The sequence below is a fragment of the Maniola hyperantus genome, chromosome Z (genome assembly GCF_902806685.2).
Source record: "Maniola hyperantus chromosome Z, iAphHyp1.2, whole genome shotgun sequence".
Taxonomy (NCBI): domain Eukaryota; kingdom Metazoa; phylum Arthropoda; class Insecta; order Lepidoptera; family Nymphalidae; genus Maniola; species Maniola hyperantus.
The window spans coordinates 4,542,396-4,561,918 of record NC_048564.1 but is presented as its reverse complement, the minus strand read 5'-3'; the positions used below and the strand labels follow the sequence as shown (position 1 = coordinate 4,561,918).

The 19,523-nt window shown below is 35.9% G+C and overlaps 1 protein-coding gene across 1 annotated transcript; it reads left to right on the top strand.

The window, feature by feature from the left end:
- The first annotated feature begins 1,462 nt into the window (after window positions 1–1,462).
- On the top strand, window positions 1,463–17,007 carry Tudor-SN (Staphylococcal nuclease domain-containing protein 1). Its single transcript, XM_034983285.2, has 10 exons — window positions 1,463–1,618; window positions 1,925–2,046; window positions 6,409–6,712; window positions 6,861–7,031; window positions 8,002–8,227; window positions 8,814–9,030; window positions 10,145–10,348; window positions 10,665–11,643; window positions 12,787–13,026; window positions 14,756–17,007. Exons 1-10 carry the CDS (start codon window positions 1,565–1,567, stop codon window positions 14,927–14,929), a joined length of 2,691 nt encoding a protein of 896 aa, XP_034839176.1. The 5' UTR covers window positions 1,463–1,564; the 3' UTR covers window positions 14,930–17,007.
- The last annotated feature ends 2,516 nt before the right edge of the window (window positions 17,008–19,523 follow it).

Sequence of the window (19,523 nt, the reverse complement as noted above, 5' to 3'; positions counted from 1 at the left end):
GTTTGCTTTCTCATTCATACCTACTAAAAAGAGAGCACAGATAAAGTTACTAATGTGATAAACAGAGACGCAGCTAACCTAATTTTTGTCCCTTATTATCGTGTGACCGATGTTTTCAAGGAATATAACTTTAATTGCAAAACAAACTTTGAGAATTCGTAGCATCATTGTATTTCTCATTAGTTATTTACTTGTTTTCACATAAAAACGTTTAATACCAATATTGTTGATCGGTTAATACAAATATTGACTACTAAACAATGGTAATTGTCGTGTTAGTTACGTCGTGCTATCGCTTTCTCAGACGCGGTTACACAGTACTGTGGTCTAGCTTTTTTAGTCAGTCTACGTTGTAACATTTATCTATTTTGTCTATGGATGTATCTACCATTCAGGTGCCTATATACAAAAAGTTGCTCTTCTGTGAACGCTCCCATAAAGACCCGTGTTTATTTATAGCCGTTGCCTGCGAGTTGTCACTGCGCAGCAACGCAGCAACTTACTAGTCGCCGACCGACAACTCCGTGCGCATAATGATACATTACACGGCAACTTCTATAGAAATTACAGATTCTAGTCGACTAGTTGCCGGGTGAATAGTCGACCGTGGTCCGTGCGTACATAACGTGCACATTGCGACAAGGCTCTCTTGGCACTTTTATATTTAGTAGTATTTTATGTTCGAAAAAAATACGTGCAGGAGACGCGGCACTATCATAGTTATTCCATGTCGCAGTCGTTCACAATGTTTGTTTTATTAATAATTATAAATTTGATGCTTGTAAACTATACCACCAGAATGCACCTGGTACAGTGCAACAAGGCTCTCTTGGCCTCAGCTCTTGGCACTTGAATGACATTGACAGGGGGGCGCTGTTGGAGAACAAACTCAGAGAACCACCAGAGAACAAAGGCTTAGAATCGTAGATAGAATAATAGGTAGATGGAATACTGTGTAACCGCGTATGAGATAGCGATAGCACGACGTAACGATGAATAATACGACAATTATTTCCATTGTTTAGTAGTCAATATTTGTATTAACCGATCAACAATATTATTTTGTATTAAACGTTTTTTATGTGAAAACAAGTAAATAACTCATGAGAAATACAATTACGCCACGAATTCTCAAAGTTTGTTTTGCAACTTCTTGTATGGAAGTTGCATGTATTCTTGAAAAAACCAGTTACACGATAAGGGACAAAAAATAGGTTAGCTGCGTCTCTGTTTATCACATTAGTAACTTTATCTGTGCTCTCTTTTTAGTGCGAATGAGAAAGCAAACGTTCCTGCATCTACCTTTATTACTCTATCTACGCTTAGAATATTCCATATTCAAACCTTGGATGAATAATTAGGTACCTGTGCTATCTATGGAATGTACACAGCATAGATTAATATAGTGTAGCCATGGTGTGGCCAGTGCTTTTTAATATATTTTTAATATTGGTAACACTTATTGCTAGTGGTCCGCCACGTTTCGTCAAGTGCCAACCTTGCTGATTGTTCTTTTCGATATTAATTTATAAGCTCTCGACCTTTTACCTAAAAATTTGTTACAATGAGCGGTCCACCCGTTTCCTCGCCGATATATAAAATAGGCATCGTAAAGCAGGTAAAACAATATTCTTTTTCCACCCATTTTAACAGGTTTTCGCCTGATACCTCGTGTACATCTCATTGCCCTGTTGGCACCGCGTTTACGTTTTTAGCAATGATCGATTTTTATTAGTATTATTTTAATTTCATCTCAGAATTGTGATCAAAATGTTGAATGCTGCATAGATTTTACATGAAGTTAAATAGATACGTTTATTTTATTACGAGTCGGATTGATTAATCAACTTAGGTAGGTACCTACCCGACATATTGATAGCACAAGATTGCTATATAAGTTTGTGTTGTCTTTGAATTATTGCAGGTGCTTTCAGGAGATACGGTGGTGATAAGAAAGCAGCCTCAGGGCGGTCCGCCACCAGAAAAAGTCATCGCTCTATCTGGCATCACAGCGCCGAAACTAGCTCGGCAAAGAACTGCCAACAAGTGAGTCTTATAACTTATACACTTATACATAACTTATAGGCCTAATATTTACCTACTCATACGCATTTATATTGCGAAAATAGCGAAATTTTGTTTACTAAAACAATATATCTACAATTTCATATTGTTTTATACAATTTAAGTGAAAGGTAAGGTCATATAATAGTATAGCCTCTCACCAATTGTTTTAATGCTAGTTTCAGCTGTACACTTAGACTTCTTATAAGTAATATTAGGTTATTTGACTATTTGAAAGTAAATACAATAATGATTTTAGACTTATTTCGTAGTTTAACAAATCTCCAACAAACATCTAGCTTCTGTGCAGTACCCTTCCACAAGTTCAATTTGAGAGAACATATCTAATTTTCATCCAAAATATTTCAATAATACAGCAGGTATTATTGAAATATTGATTGCTGAGTGATAAAGCTTTTTGAAATAGAAAAGAAAACTACTTACCTTGCTGTTTTTAGCAAGTTAAAATACAGTTAAAACCGTTTGAATCAACATCATTTGTAATGACATTTTGGTTATAATTACAAAAAAATAAATCCCAGCTATTTGTAGTGTAAAGACTTAACACTGGTTATATTACAACCAGTAGCTTTTGTGACCTGATAATCTTGGTCCCTTTAATGTCATTACAACAGATTTTGACTCTACTTAAGTAACTTATTGTTCGCCATAGGTCGACAATCAACATGGTAATCGGGCTATGAGGTGACTTGTGCAGTGGGGTTGCCCTGTACATTCCCACCATAGTTTTAGTGTTGCACAAGTCTGTATTGACCATGTTTATCAATTTTGTTGTTGCTTGTAGTTTTGTGTATTGAAAAATATGACTTCAGTTGTTCTCATTTTGTTTTGTACCAAAACAAAAATCAATACCTATCAATTATTAGTATGTGATGTCACCTCTCTAGAAAATGGCCATCTCGACCTGTTGCGAACTCTAGGTATGTGTTCCCTAAACTTAAAGGTTTAGTGATGTTACTATGATTTTTTCTAGCTAAAACAAAAACAATAAAATTATAGTTAGAAACTTGCAGAAAATACAGAGAGTCAGTGTAGAAAGTCACTGAGGTCCAAAAATGGCATTTTTTAAATTAATGAATAAAAAAAATGCCACTTTTGGACCTCAGTGACCTCTACACTGACAATTTTTTTGTGCAAGTCATAGCCTGTGCTTATAACTTTATAGCCAGTGTCATGATTGATTTGATAGCATTGTGGGACACAATTTTATTTGGGATATGTTTCCAACATGTGTGTTCTTTTCTTCTTGTGGCCCATTCGCATGGCAATATCCTATTCTGTGCAGTGTTGTAACAGATCCATCACTAAACGGGATCCCATAACCTGTCCTGCACAGAGCTAGATGTTGCCATCGGAACAGGCCCTTATTTGAAATGCAGTCCCGACTAGGCACTTTCATTTTAAGATTATTATTACGATAATGGAATTCAATTCAATCCATACCAATCAATATGTAGTACAAATTAAACATGTATATTCCACTAAGCTAGTTAGTTTTGAATTATTTATTAATGCAATTTTTGTAACCTAGCTTGTTTTGCTTCATGCCACCATTTCCTAAGGCTTTTCGGTTATATACAAAGGTAAGAACTTATATCATTAGTTTGCTTCTTAGGGGTCCTGTAGAAAATAGGTTCATTAGTCATTATGTTAAATTATGAGTGATGAAAACAGACAGCCAAACTTATCTTCTATAGGACCTGATTTCAGATATATTTAGTGATGGAAATACTATTTTAAATAATAGGGAAATCAGGTGTAGTGAAGATATATTTTTTTAATTTAAAAACTTTTATTTAACTTGCAATATATGTAACTGTCCTACCTATGTATGTTCGGGTGGAATTTTGTAACTCAGTATTGAAGCAGATATCTTCAACCGATTGAGCTGAAATTTTGTATACACATTTGGTTTGGGTGACAAAGTATAGTTAGCTGTGTGACGTCACTCTAGGTGTCATTTTCAAGGTTTATCAGGGTGGCTGAGAATCAATATGGTATTATTCTTGAAATCCAAGATGGCTGCTGCTTCAATATGACATTTTTACATTATGGGTGTCGTTTTCAAGAGTTTGGGAGTGGCTATAAGACTATATAGTATGACTAGTGCTAAAGCATAAAAAATATGCCAATTTTATTGGCAAACTTTCTCTATTTCAATTCTTTATAGCTGCGATGGTATCCCTCTATAACCAAAAATTCTTTGACATAAACATTACTTAATTTTGTTTGGTTTACCTTTAATTTAATTTAAACTAAAAAAAAATATACATTTGATTACTGGATAATTAGCTGAGACTCATGGAAGTTGTCTCCAATCACGCCAACCTGTCCTCCAACCAATCTGCTCATATTCCATCGACTAATTGCATGATAAGGCACATCAACAAAAAAATATATTTATTTGTTTATACACAATCTCCTAAACTAAACTAAATTGACCGATCTAAATATAGTTCAAAACTAAAACCAGACTACATCTCTTAATAAATGCTGAAATATAAAAATTGTTTTTTCTGTCACTTGGTATATTTTAATATTGTGTGTGTATACTATACAGTGTGTTTTTTTAACTGGGTCAGTATGAGGACATCCAAAACCATAGGAGATACAGGGAAACGGATTTAGGAAACTTTAGGTATGTTTTGTGAAAGCGTTTTATGATATTTTAGAACATAGGTTCCTCCAATTGTATGAGCAAATATTTACTTAAATTTGACCATTTTCTGCTGTCCCGACTTTATTCTTTCGATATAATGAAATAATCCTTACACGAAACTGAGTCGGACTGCATTAAAAAAAAATTAATCAATTTCATTGATTTTTATGGACAACTTATGCTTTACCAATGACTGCCAAAATTGTTTTCACAAAAAATTGATTTAAAGGTCCTAAGACAGTTTTCCTGTATTTTCTATTATTTTTGATTTCCCCATAATGTCCCAGTTATAAATTTTCTCTTTTTTCATTTGTCAAGTGTCTACACACTTGACAAATGAAAAAAGTAGAATAAGAAAAGTAGCGATACAAAAGCAAAAAAATCAATTAGATATTCGCATTTTTTAGGGTTCTGTACACCCTAAAAAATGCGAATATCTGATTGAGTTTTTTATCTGAATGATTTCAATCTCAAAAAGAAAAAAAGAACCCTTAAATGCTCACCTCATTGTCAGTCTGTCCGTCTGCCGTGTCTGTCAAGAAAACCTATAGGGTACTTCCCGTTGACCTAGAATCATGAAATTTGGCAGGTAGGGAGGTTTTATAGCACAAGTAAAGGAAAAAACGGAATTTGTGGTTAAATCACAAGAAAAAATTAAAATGTGTTCATGAACAAATAATTAGTATTTTCAACTTTCAAAGTAAGATTACTATATCAAGTGGGGTATCATTTGAAAAGGCTTTACATGTACATTCTAAAACAGATTTTTATTTATTCTCTGAAGTTTACCAATCGAAAAACCTGAAACTACTCATCCAATTTCAAAGTGCCATAGGCTATAAGTTATGTATTTATCCTCGATGAAGTCGCAGGCTATAGTTAGTAAATTATTTACAGATTTTCAATGCTAAAACTGTCAGTGTCAAATTTAATTTTGACGTTACGATTATGTAAATAATGTTCTTTCTTAACCCCCCCGTTCCCACTAGTGGTTTGTCGTTTGTCGCTTGATGTTCTAGTGGCAGTACATATTGATACAAAATTGGTTTCCAACAAGTGTGAATAGATTCACATAAAATGTTCTGCCACTGAAACATCCTGACAAACAACAAGTGGGAACGGGACAAGTGGGAATTGAAGTTTCATAACAATACATAATTTGTTTTTATGAAACTTCAGTTACATTTGAGTGTGATATTTTTAATACTACTTTAGTTAATTATATCTTTTGTCTAACTTTTTATAACTCAGACTGGTTTACCGACAGCTGAATCATGGTTGATGAGCATTACATTTAGGTAGCTATTTGATCATATTGTGTTTTGGAATGTGGCAACAGCGAAAAGGGCTAGCGAATGTTTTTTATTTTGTCTTAATTATGTATTACTAGAATATCCAAATGAATGTGAAAAATGTGTAAATAATATATGATAAAATTGATTTGTTATTATTATTATTATTATTATTATTTATTTATTATTTAATTAGAACGGCCATAAAGCCAATTACACTAATTAAAATACGAGTACAAACTAACATAAACATACTTACATAAACTACAAAAATTAACAACTTAAAATTATAAATTTTAAAAAGCAAAATTATAAATTTTCACAAATTATGGGATCATAAAAGATTAATTGAATCATATTTGATTGTTGCAGCGATATCGAAAGTAAAGATGAGCCATTTGCTTGGGAGGCGCGAGAATTTCTAAGAAAAAAACTCGTCGGCAAGGAAGTAATTTTTACGGCTGATAAACCACCCAATTCTGCAACCAGAGAGTATGGATCTCTTTGGGCAGGGAAAGACCCCACTAAAGACGAAAACATGACTGAAGCTTTATTGGCGGAAGGTTTGGTTAAGGTTCGAGAAGGCGGACGGAACATACCTCAACTAAGAAGACTTGTGGAGATTGAGGAAATGGCCAAGTCGCAAGGGAAGGGTGTCTGGGGATCAGAGATTCAGGTAATACTTCAAATTGAGTTGCTGGTAAATCAGTGAAGTATATGTACAATGATCATGTAAATGTCTCATTTATTTGTCAGTTTATAGATTCTTCCCACATACTAATTTTTGTTCTTTATGTCTTTACCAACATACTGACTTTTTTTAGAGCCACATACGAGACATCAAATGGACAGTGGAAAATCCAAAAGCCTTTGTAAACAAGTTTAATGGACAGGCAGTAAAAGCTATAATTGAATATGTGAGAGATGGTTCAACAGTCAGACTATGCTTGTTGCCTGACTTTACGCCCATTACTTTAATGCTTTCAGGAATTAGAGTAAGTATTGCGAGCAATTAATAAAATATATTATATAACTACATGATGCCCGCGACTTCGTCCGCGTGGATTTAGGTTATTAAAAATCCCAAGGGAACTCTTTGATTTTCCAGGATAAAAAGTAGTCTATGTCCTTCCTCGTGATGTAAGCTAACTCTGTACCAAATTCCATCCAAATCGGTTAAACTGTTGGGCCGTGAAAAGCTAGCAGACAGACAGACACACACTTTCGCATTTATAATATTAGTATATATATGATAAAGGGATATAATTAATTGTGCGGAAAACAAATAAGTTGGTGACTGCTAATAGGATAGGTTAATATAAAAGGGAGCGGTGTTCAAATAATTATGTTTGCGATAAATTAACATATTATCTGGTGATAATTATGGCTACAAGGAATAAGTAAAATGAGTTGATAAAAGTGAGAAATAATTAATCTAATCTTGTAATGAAAATTTCTTAATTGACTGAATTAAAAACTAAAGGTGTGAAAAAATTACTAAGTGGGCGAAAATAACACTAAGTAAATAACTGCATAACCAGTTTGAGTTCATACATGAAGTCTTTTCAAAAAATATCTTTTCGGATACTTTTTTGTGCTGCGGTAATAATACTGTAAAGTATTGTAATATTATCTGAGATTTTTCTTTTCTATTTTAGGATATTATTCTTTTGAAAATAGCAGACAAAATAGTTCATTAAAATGGATCACGAAAAAAATAATTTACTAAATGACATATCCATGCAGTCATTGCAGTTTTATAGATAAAAGTGTTAGGTGGTATACCTAACACTTGGGTATCATATGAAAGGGCTTTACATGTACCTTCGAAAACAGATTTTTATTTATTTTTATACATAATACATAATAGGTTTTGATTTATCGTGCCAGTCTGACTCGCACTTGGCCCGTTTTGATTAATAAGTTTGAATATCTAAATGGAAAATATAATGATTATTTCCATAGTGTCCTGCCATAAAACAAGATGGTGAATCAGAGCCCTATGCAGAAGAAGCACGCTTCTTCCTGGAGTCCAAATTATTGCAAAAGGATGTTGAAGTCATTCTGGAGTCCGTAAATAACAATAATTTCGTCGGGACGATTCTCCACCCCCAGGGTAATATTGCTGAAGCACTGGTGAAACAAGGATTTGCCAGATGTGTTGATTGGTCTCTTGCTGTCATGAAATCTGGTAAGTAGTATGTTGCTGTCATTCATCCTTGCTATATACATAATACATATATAAATTATTGTTTTCTTTCCTTTTTCCTCTGATATAGTGATACCTAGTTTTTTACAGCAGCTTATAAGCTTTAGGGTTTTAGGAGTTGGTGAGCTGATCTAGTGTTCAATGTAAATTTTAAACTGGACACAGTCATCGGAGAGGATCAACATTTTTTATTCAGTTATGTCAATTACATTGAAACCACTTCCAAACTGCAATTTTGTTGTACATTATGACACAATAATTTATGCCTTTCTTTTCAACCGACTTGAAAAAAGGTGGGAGAGGTGGGGGAGTTGGAACCCATATTTATTTTTGAAGCACCCAAATCCCAATTTATTTGTCGCAGTTTTAAATACGACACCTTATATTTTAAAACGTAATGCTAGCCTTATCATCACACAAATACAAATCATGCCCGCGTGGAATGGTGCCAAGAATACTGGCTGCATTTGCGCGCTGGAAAGCCAGGCTGATCCCTTGCAAATTTTTTTTTATATAACTGATATTGCTAGATGGATTTGTGTAATTTTTTATATCATTGTGTCTACAGGAGCATCAGCATTGAGGGCGGCGGAAAAGGCAGCTAAAGAAGCGAAACTTCGCATATGGACGAACTACGTCAGCAACGCACCCGTCATTGCCGCTAAGGACAAAGAGTTCACTGCCACTGTTATGGAAGTGGTCAATGGAGATGCTCTAGTTGTTAAACTACCAAATAACACCACGAAAAAAATATTCCTGGCCAGTATCAGGCCACCCCGGGAAAAGTAAGAATATTTTACCTGTTAACTATTTATACAAATTGAAATATTAAGGAATAATCATACTACATCTACAAATAGCAGCTTCAAATCCAAAATGCTGGTTATTAGAGAAGTGGTTGTTTGTATAAGAGGACAATTTTATTCACTCTGTGGCACTTCAGGTTGTTCTGTCCAATCCTCAGTAGCTCAAATGTTGGCGAGCAGACTGAAATTTGAAACATTTTTGAGCAACATATTTTCAGACACAACATCAATGTTGTACAATGTTGTATCAACTGTGCCTAGTGAGTAGTGAAAAGAGGATTTTAAACATGATCTATATAGATTAGTCTTAGATGACTGACAGATCTATCAACGCGCAGCTCAAACTACTGGATGGATTGGGCTGAAATTTGACTTACAGATATCTATTATGGCGTAGAGACATCCGCTAAGAAAGGATTTTTGAAAATTCAACCCCTAAGAGCGATCACGTACTCATCCGATGCGAATCTCTGAAAATACGGATGTAAAAAATATCTTCGTCATAATATGTCATAAGCTACCATATAAATAGTTCTATGACTATTTCAGAATGTATTTTCATGGACTCAGATCGGATGAGTGCGTAACTGCCCTAAGGGTGAAAAATAGGTGTTTGGGATTTTCCTCGTTCACGCGGCTGAAGTTGTGAGCATAAGCTGGTCTATAATATAAAAATGAATCACCAAATGTGTTGGTCGTCGCAAATCTCGAGAACCGCTGAACCGATTTCGTTAATTCTTTTTTTATAATATTCTTTGAAGTACGAGGAAGGTTCTTACAGAGAGAAAAATTCAATTCCACCTCACCCTCAATTTTCTAAACTCCACCCGAGCAAAGCCGGAGCAGTTCAGCTAGTAGTAAAAACACAGGCTCACTTGCACAAGGTCACAAACTGATTTAATTTAATTATTTAATGCTGGCATTTTTTGGCTACTGCAACATTAAATTCTTGCCAAAAAGTGACAGCATTTTAAAATGAACTAAATCTATTTAACTGTCCTTATGCAAGTACTCCTAAGTACAAAAATCATCTTATTAATTTTAAGAGGGTAAGATTTTGTGAATGATTTCCTAATTTTTATAATGTTTGTAGGAACAGCCCTGACGAAGAAGTGAAACAGTCTCCAAGACCCAAAGGCTTCAAAGCCCTCTACGATATTGCGTGGATGTTTGAGGCCCGCGAGTTCTTGCGTAAGAGGCTGATTGGAAAAAAAGTGTTGGTCATAGTCGATTACATCCAACCTGCAAAGGATAACTTTCCAGAAAAAATATGTTGCACAGTGATGGCTGCTGGAGTGTAAGCAATTTTTTTTTAATTGAATTATAAATTAGCCCTTGACAGCAATCTCACCTGGTGGTAAGTGATGATGCAGTCTAAGTTGCAAGTGGGCTAATTTGGAAGGGGTATTAAACCCATATTGGTTTCTACACAACATCATACTAAAACACTAAATTGCTTTGCGGCACAGTTTAACCGGTAGGGTGGTAACTAGCCACAACCCTAGTCTTCCACCAGACAAATGTGATGGTTTGGTCTAAGGAATATGATTTTGAATTTCTAGCTAAATAATATAATGAGTGAGTGTGTGATGATTATACTATTTCTTTTACAGAAACATGGCTGAAGCTCTAGTGAGCAAAGGCTATGCAACAGTGGTTAGGTATAGGAATGATAACGACCAGAGAAGTGCGCACTATGACAAATTGCTCGAAGCCGAACTGAAGGCGCAAAAAGCTGTCCTCGGAGTCCATGCTAAAAAAGACATACCGACACATCGAATTCAGGACACCAGTGGGGATGCTGCAAAGGCAAAAAAGTTTTTCCCATTCTTGAAAAGAGCTCAAAAGTCAGAAGCTGTGGTGGAGTTTGTCGCTAGTGGATCGCGCATGAGACTGTACATTCCAAAGGATTCGGCCCTGGTCACGTTTCTGCTGGCCGGCATCAACTGTCCGCGAGGAGCTCGCCCGGCCATCGGTGGCGGGGGCATGCAGCCAGCTGAACCATTCGGCGAAGACGCGCTGCAGTTCACCAAGGAAAAGTGTTTGCAGCGGGATGTGATCGTGTCCATCGAAGAAATGGACAAAGCTGGAAACTTTATCGGCTGGCTTTGGATTGATAACGAAAACTTATCTATCGCACTCATAGAGCATGGTTTTGCTTCAATGCACCATACAGCCGAAACATCGGAATTCGCTCGCGCGATAAAAAACGCTGAAGAAAATGCTATCAAAAACCGTATTGGAATTTGGAAAGATTTTGTTGAGAAGGAAAAAGAAGTCGACTCAGCGATAAATACACCAGTTCAAGATCGTATTGTTAAATACGAAAAAGTTATAGTTACCGAAATAACTCCTGAGGGCACGTTCTATGCTCAAAACGTAGAACTGGGAACTAAATTAGTAACACTAATGGAGAAAATACACCAAGAATTCCAAAGCAATGCTCCCCTGCCAGGCTCCTATGTCCCAAGGAAAGGTCAAATTTGCGCTGCTCGTTTCACAGCTGACGACAATTGGTACAGAGCAAAAGTTGAAAAACTGGCTGAGAATAAAATGGTCCATGTATTCTACATTGATTATGGCAACCGGGAGGTTAGTAATATTAAGCTATAAAATTGGGTTTTGACTTCAATTTTTTTATTACTTTATTATAAACTAGAATAAAAATAATGACGTAAACTGAAAAAACCTACAATTGAATTTGATAAATATTATTACTTTATTATAAACTAGGATAAAAATAATGACGTACGCTGAAAAAAATATTAAAATCCAACAAAGATTTACAAAGTTACAGGCATTTTAAATTTGTATGAACGGATTAGTAAGGCGTGACGTCAAAATGCTATATCGCTATCTCGGTCTAATCTTTCTTCTTTCTTTAAATTCTTATAACTTTTTTGTTATTTGATCGATTTAATTAGTTTTTTCAGTTTACGTCATTATTTTTATCCTAGTTTATAATAAAGTAATAAAAAAATTGGGGTCAAATACCGAATTACATTACATCCCTGGCGTAATTAGTTTCAGTACAACCCGTCTTAGTCATAGGAGTGTCACTTTACCTTTAGATAACAGGTCTGTAATAAGGCTTTGTCGAGCGAGTGGTGTGAAAAATTTGTTATATAAATATAGGTGTTGATTGGCAGACTTTGCACACCTTGAGAACTGTCATCATGCAGCTGCGCGATTGCGGGAGAATGACAGCTACACTGTCACGATCGCAATCACCTCTGATTGGTTGACGCTCGCTCACTATTGGATACAATGCATTGTTGCAACAAGAATCACACAAATTCAGCCAATCAGAACAATTGAGATTGTAATAATGATTGATGCAGGTTTTAGACAATCGCCCTACTGGTTTCCTAACGATATTTCACTTAACCGTTAAAGCAAGTTGTATTTAAATGCACATATAACTCTAAAAAAATGAATGAATAAACGAATGAATGAATGAAATATGCTTTATTGTACACCACCATAAAAAGAAACAAAATAAAACAATACAATAATAGTACAGTTTGGTGGCCTTATCGCTTTAAAGCGATCTCTGCCACGTAACCATGTTACAGAGGATGTTGTAACTAGTGAGAGAGGGCAAAAGAGTGTACGTAAGTTAACAAAGGAAACAGGAAATAAATAATAAATCATAAATATGGAGGTACATGTCTGAGATCCGACGTCAAATTCACTTTGCGATTACTATTCTTTTTAATATCACCATTGTTTTAGGTGTTGAGTCAAACCCGACTGGCGCAACTCCCCGCGGGCACTGAGGTGGACCCCGCTTACTCGACGGAGTACTCGTTGGTTTGCGTCAAGTTCGCGAGCGACCCCGACGATCGCCTCGAGGCCGTGCGGGCCTTCTCTATGGACACATTGAACAAGAAACTGATGCTCAATGTGGAAGTCCGCGGCTCGCCGCCAGCGGTCACGCTCGTCGATCCCGCCAATAATACCGACATCGGAAAGGTAAGTCCTGTTTCCAACTGTTCTTCTTTTGTGATCAGCTTTTTGACCATTACCAATCTATACTTATAAAAATCTATATCAATACTTATAATAAAACTGTAACAGGTCAAATTCTGTACATTGAAGATATTTTGAAATTTTTTTTTCGAGGGCACTCTATAATCGATACTGAACCCAAAACTGTAATTTTTTTCATTTTTGTCTGTCTGTCTGTCTGTCTATCACGGCCGCGCATCACGCTGAAACTACTGAATGTATTCCATTGAAACTTGGTACGATTTGAGGTCATACTATGAGGAAGAATATAGGATACTTTTTATCCCGAAATTCAGCATGGTTCCCGTAGGAGAGGGGACGAAAGTTAAAATGTATACTGAGTTGTAATTCATTAACGCGTAGTCCGATTTCATTCATTCTTTTTTTGTTAGAAAGGGAATATTTTAAATATTGTTCCGTAAATATTTCAAGGTCATCGGTTTTTAACCGACTGTCAAAAAGGAGGTGGTTCTTTTTTCTACATTGATTTTTTCGAGGTTTCTGGACCGATTTGCAATTTCAAAAAAAGTTTACGTCGTGGTCACATAAAAAATTCTGGATTCAACTCCTTAATCCTGATGCTGCAGGGTTACTGCCCGCCTGAGTTATCAAGATTCAGGAAGTGTTCATAGTGAATTCATATTGTAGGTACCAAGCAACGACAACAATCCCGAAAAATCAAAGAGTTTCGCGGGATTTTAAAAAACGTAAATCCACGCGGACGAAGTCTCAGGAATCAGCTAGTGTATGTATATAAAAATGAATCGTTAAATGTGTTGCTGAACCGATTTTGCTAATTCTTTTTTTATAATATTCCTTGAAGTACGAAGATGGTTCTTACGGACAGAAAAATTTAAAAAAATCCTGAAAAAGAATCGACTGTTAGGCACATCGATGGTTAGGCGGTACGAAGTTCGCCGGGGCAGCTAGTCTTATATAAAATGTTTTTTTAATTAATTATCTATATCCAAACTAATTTTTGGCCCGGAAATTCAAAGCGTTCCCATTGTATTTTAAGAAACCTAATTAAACGAAGTCGCGGGCATCATCTAGTTATTATTAAATAAATGGTCTTCCATAATCGTAAAATCCACATCTTTTGTTAGTTTTAATTTTAAGTTTAATAACCATTTTAAACTATCTATAAAACTAAAAAAACCGGCCAAGTGCGAGTCAGGCTCGCGCAATGACGGTTCCGTACTACAGTCGTATTTTTTCGACATTTTGTACGATAATTCAAAAACTATGATGCATAAAAATAAAAATAAATCTGTTTTAGAATGTACAGGTGAAGACCTTTCATATGATACCCCACTTAATATAGTCACTCACTTCGAAAGTTGAAAATACTAATTATTAGTTCATGGCCACAATTTAATTTTTTTTTTGGGATCTACGGTTCATTCATATATTCACGGTTTTCAGATTTTTCCCCAAATGTCAGCAATAAGATCTACCTACCTGCCAAATTTCATGATTCTAGGTCAACGGGAAGTACCCTGTAGGTTTCTTGACACACAGACAGACAGACAACTAAGTGATCCTATAAGGGTTCCGTTTTTCCTTTTGAGGTACGGAACCCTAAAAATCACGTGAAATGTATATGACGTTACATTCGACTGTTTCTCACAAGCTCTCATACTTCGCGCGCGTCTGTTAACAAATCAATTGACAGCAGTATCTCCGTTGGCAGAATCTGGTGAAGGAGGGTTTGGTACTGATGGAGAGCACCCGCGACCACCGGCTCATCGCACTGGCTGCGGAGTATCGTTCGGCCCAAGAGCATGCGAAGAACTCTCGGCTGAACCTCTGGAGACACGGAGACATCACAGACGACGACGCCGTGGAGTTTGGCGTGCGCCACTAGCGGTATCCGCCACTCTACGATATAACAGCAATTCCTCCGCACACGCTCACGTGTGCCACATGCGCCGAGACGCACATAGAATACATCATATGCTCCATGATACGTGAAGTTTTTCGATAGACTTGCCCAACAATACTTAAGGTAGACCTATGTGTGTAGTTATATGCACTTTACACAGGCCCATCGTTTGCATTGTGGACTAATATAATGTGGACTACTAAAATAATCCATCGTTTTCGGACTGGTTACCCAAAACTAAAGTACGCTTTTCTTTACAAAATTAATAAAGCATAATATCAGTGTAAATGTACATAATAATATATTATACTATATTATATACAGTGATCGGAATATAATTATCTAGAAATGTTTTAGCCATTAATGTTGTTAAACAGCTAATACTACGTGTTCACAGTTCCCGGAATTGAGGGATTCTACAAAATCAAATTTCAATACCTATTTGGTGGGCAACTCCAGTCTCCATGTCTTCTCGCTAACTAAGGCATTTATACTCTATTCAGATTGCTGATCATATGAGAAGAAAATGGTCTAGACTCCTATTGTACTCGGACTGCATAATAATATCAACTCTGGTGCGAAATATGACAATCGTATCGATCGAGTGCCAACCGGAGACCGTTGTTTTCGTACTTCTCTACAGAACCACTAGATATTATTCTCTAAACCTAACTAAGTTTATAGGTCTAAAGGTGACGCTATCCTTTTCTCTAGAGGGTACATTTTAACTAATTCTTTTATAGCACACAGTCTATTAACTAAATTGTCAGGTCTAAATCTAGTGTTATCCTTTTCCGCTGACAGCTTATGAAAAGGATAGCAAAACATTTAGACAGCTATCAATTTAGCTGTGTACAGCAGAAATAGTCTCAATGAACAACATTACTTATAGATCTGTCAATTTTGTTTAGAGTATAATTAATTACCACCATTGTCTACATATTTTTATATTTCACTTAGATAAACTGAATTATTAATATAATAAAATAGTAAATTATAATATTATAGACTTATAATAGAGATGACAAAATGAATTGTCTTTATTTAACTAATGAAGTAATTAATAATTTACGTCATGTTCTTTAGGTTTTTTTTGCGAAACTCGCTTTGAATGAATTACATGGTTCGATCTCTGTCTATATTATTCTTGTTAAATTATACATTGTTTACATTTGTTTGTACTTCTTTATAGAATGCATTAAAACTAAGATGCATAGAAAAGTTGAGGAATATTCTGTTTATCCCTCCAAAAAAATACCTCTTGGGGTTGATACTCAAAAACGCGATTTCATCTGTTCCCCTAGACGGGGATAGTAGGAATTCACTTCAATTCTTCAGACTTTTTACAGTTCAGTACAGTTTAACAGTAAAAATAGTTATACGATTTTTATACATTATTAATAAATAATAATCCCAAAAAACTAAATAAAATGAAACTTATTCTTAAATACGATTTTTGTTAAAATAAAAATGTCGTTTCGGTGCTGGATCCAATAAAAGTAATTTTGTTGATTTTAAATTTTACCAATTCCCTTGATAAAGTTGAAATTAAATGCATTAATAATACATTTCTGTCATCATATTATGATTAAGATATCCGACAACGCAAAATAAAGGTACTTAAATAATAAAATAGAAACCATTTGAGTTTTGTCTTACCTATAAATGTAGAGTCAAAACCGGGGGGAGAAAATCGGAAGAAAATTAATTAACAAATTCCGATTATCCAGTCTGGGGGATAAATGAACTCGCGTTTCCGAATATCCTTAGTGGATAAACGGAATAACCCAACGTTGATTGTGTAATAAATAATATTAACATAAAGAAGTCTGAGCGTAAGTGATTATTTTAAAACTTTATTTTTGTTTTTCACTATACACAAGTTTTCTCAAATCAAATTTCTTTGTTACTTAGGACATATATATTGTTCTGTAAGCCTAGCCATCTGTCCCAGATGTTTTTTGATACCTACTTATTGCAATCGTTTATTTATCTCAAGTCCATGCGTGCGTGGAATGTTGATTGAACTCGGTATAAAATAAAAATATTTTTAGGAACTACTTTCTTGGCGTTTTTTTTGCGATCACCATTTTTATAATCTTACTCTAAAAGACTCGAAGTTTTCGAAACTGAGCATTTTTGGCACAATTTTTTTAAACACTTACCCGGAACTTCGTATATTATCAGAATTCTTTTTTCTCAGGAAAAAAAGTATATTCTAGTGGGTTTCCAATGTAACGTATAGTCTGCGACAGGTTGAGATGGCAATCGGGGCGATAATAAATAAATAAATAAAATAAAAATCTTTTTATTCGAATAAACTTTAACAAGTACTTTCGGATAGTCGACCCAACCCAACCCAACTTAACCATGCTGATGACTGGTAACTACTGCACTTTTGGATTTGAAATTGAAACATGCTGATGCTGATTTAGGAACTGTCGATGGCAAATTGATACGGTACGCTTCATGATTCAACCCTTCAACCCTGATGTTGCAGGATACTACATTCCTAAGCCATAGGTACCTATTCAGACACTTGATTGTGAAATAATATTGTAGATGCCAAACTCACACCATTATTGAACTCTAAGTTTCAACTCTTCGATACTGATGCTGCAGGGTACGTGTGCGTAATCCCAGCAAAATAATGTTGAATTTCTGGATTTGAGTTGGTTAGATTTTTAGTGCGTAACGTCGTGTAATTGTGCGTGAAAGTTTTAAATTTGTGCGTCCAACCAATAAGTAGATATTCGAAAAAAACGCGTTTTGCCGGGAATACATCATCCCAGCTACACATTTTTTTTCCCAATGGACCATGAATTAGTGCGTTTTAAGAGGTAAATGTGCGTGCTAAAATTAAATTTGTGCGTCATAACACTTCGAAGATATACAGTTTTTTGCTGGGATGACGTTTAACCATTTCTTATATCTCTTAAACGGTTAAACGTATAGATGTGATTTTTTTTACACATGTTGCTATGAATTTGTGCGTAACGTTTGTAAAACAGAATTAAAAAAAAATTACTGTTCAGTATTTATAATTAAAAAATAAAATAACGTTATTCTTATTAGGTCCTTGTGCAATCACGGACTAGAGAAGTAAGGGGACGTGGCAAGAACGTATGTGTGATGTCGCCGAAGTATGATTAAAAAGAGATTACTGGCGTCAATATTCCTTAGTCGCATGCACAGAGTACATCATGCTTGTGCTCGTAAATTTTAGCAAAATACCGAGATGTTCAGTGCTGATCTGCAAAAATAGAAGCAATACAATAAACTTGAAGACAAATGGTGTTTCTTATCACCTGTAAGTACAGCTATTATTGAGTTTTAAATGATTAAATCATGATATTTAGAAAAACAATCTCTAAAGGCTATTGAAAATCTCACATCGATTGATTTTTTCATAAATCATACATTGCTTCTTGAATTGAATAAAGTTATACGTGCCTATGCCCCAGCTACGCAATGAAAAGCAAGACTCACTCTAGCGCAGCTCACGCACACCACGACGTGTCACGGACGCTCCGTTTGCCGCCAAACTGGGCGCACGGAGCGTCCGTGGCACGTCGTGGTGTGCGTGAGTTAGTGTGAAGCTTCCCCTAAAAAAAGGGTGGTGAATTAAGAACCTCGTTTTTTATATTTGAGGCATTTTTATATCGTGTTATTTTTGGTAGGTACATAATAATGTCACTTTAACTAATACAAAAGTTAGTTAACTAATACTTTTCATAGTAGGTAGTTATTGTCAAAACCCAAATATAAAAATCGATTACTTTAACTTTTATTCAATCACTAGTGTATATGTAAAATTTAATGGCTTTTGCTCAATACATCGACAACGGTTGATATTTGTTTGTGTGCATCTGTGCGGTGTTTGAAATTGAGTGCAGTGTAGCAAGCGATAAAGTGTATATTTGTTCGTGCCGCTTTGCACTGTACTATCGGTGTGCGTGGTGTGTACGGGACGTCACATCTATTACTGCATGTGTATTTGTAGCAAGTGGTGGGGAAAAACTGGCGACAGACTACAGAGGTTTCAATACAATTTGACGCATATGGCATATCTCTATTATATTCCCTTATCTGTGGGTGCAATGGATATAAAAAAATCAATGAGTTCCCACGGGCATTTTTTATTCGAAAACAAGACTGGATTACAAACAAACAGACTGCGCCACACTGGAGGCGGTCTGGGGCACATTCTGAGTATGCGCGTGTGGGGAGGCGTGCGCGCGGTGGAGAGTGCGGTCGAGGTGCTCGATGTGGCGCAGCTGCCGCAGCACGAGGCGCACGTGCGACTCCCGCAGCGCGCGCACGTCGCCGGCCCACTTGCACGTCGCGCCACACTCCACGCTACATTCGTCTACAAACAAATTATCAAGATCAACCCATCGCATCGGCGGCTCACTACAAAGCACGGCAGGTTGATTACGTAAAACGGTGCAGTTAGCAATCCGACAGTTCATTTGCTGTCTCTCTTCTTATTTTGCTTTGTGGATATTGCTGTCTCTCTCAGCCGGACCTTTAATAGCAATGATCGCGAGATTTACGCTTGTCGCAGGCCTGTCGC

What these genes read in the sequence shown, in the direction of transcription:
- Tudor-SN (XM_034983285.2), top strand. Translation starts at nt 1,565, where the DNA reads ATGAGCGGTCCACCCGTTTCCTCGCCGATATATAAAATAGGCATCGTA. An exon ending in ACAGTGATGGCTGCTGGAGT is followed by an intron (nt 10,349 to 10,664) that starts GTAAGCAATTTT and finishes TTTCTTTTACAG; the next exon opens with AAACATGGCTGAAGCTCTAG. An exon ending in TTGATTATGGCAACCGGGAG is followed by an intron (nt 11,644 to 12,786) that starts GTTAGTAATATT and finishes CCATTGTTTTAG; the next exon opens with GTGTTGAGTCAAACCCGACT.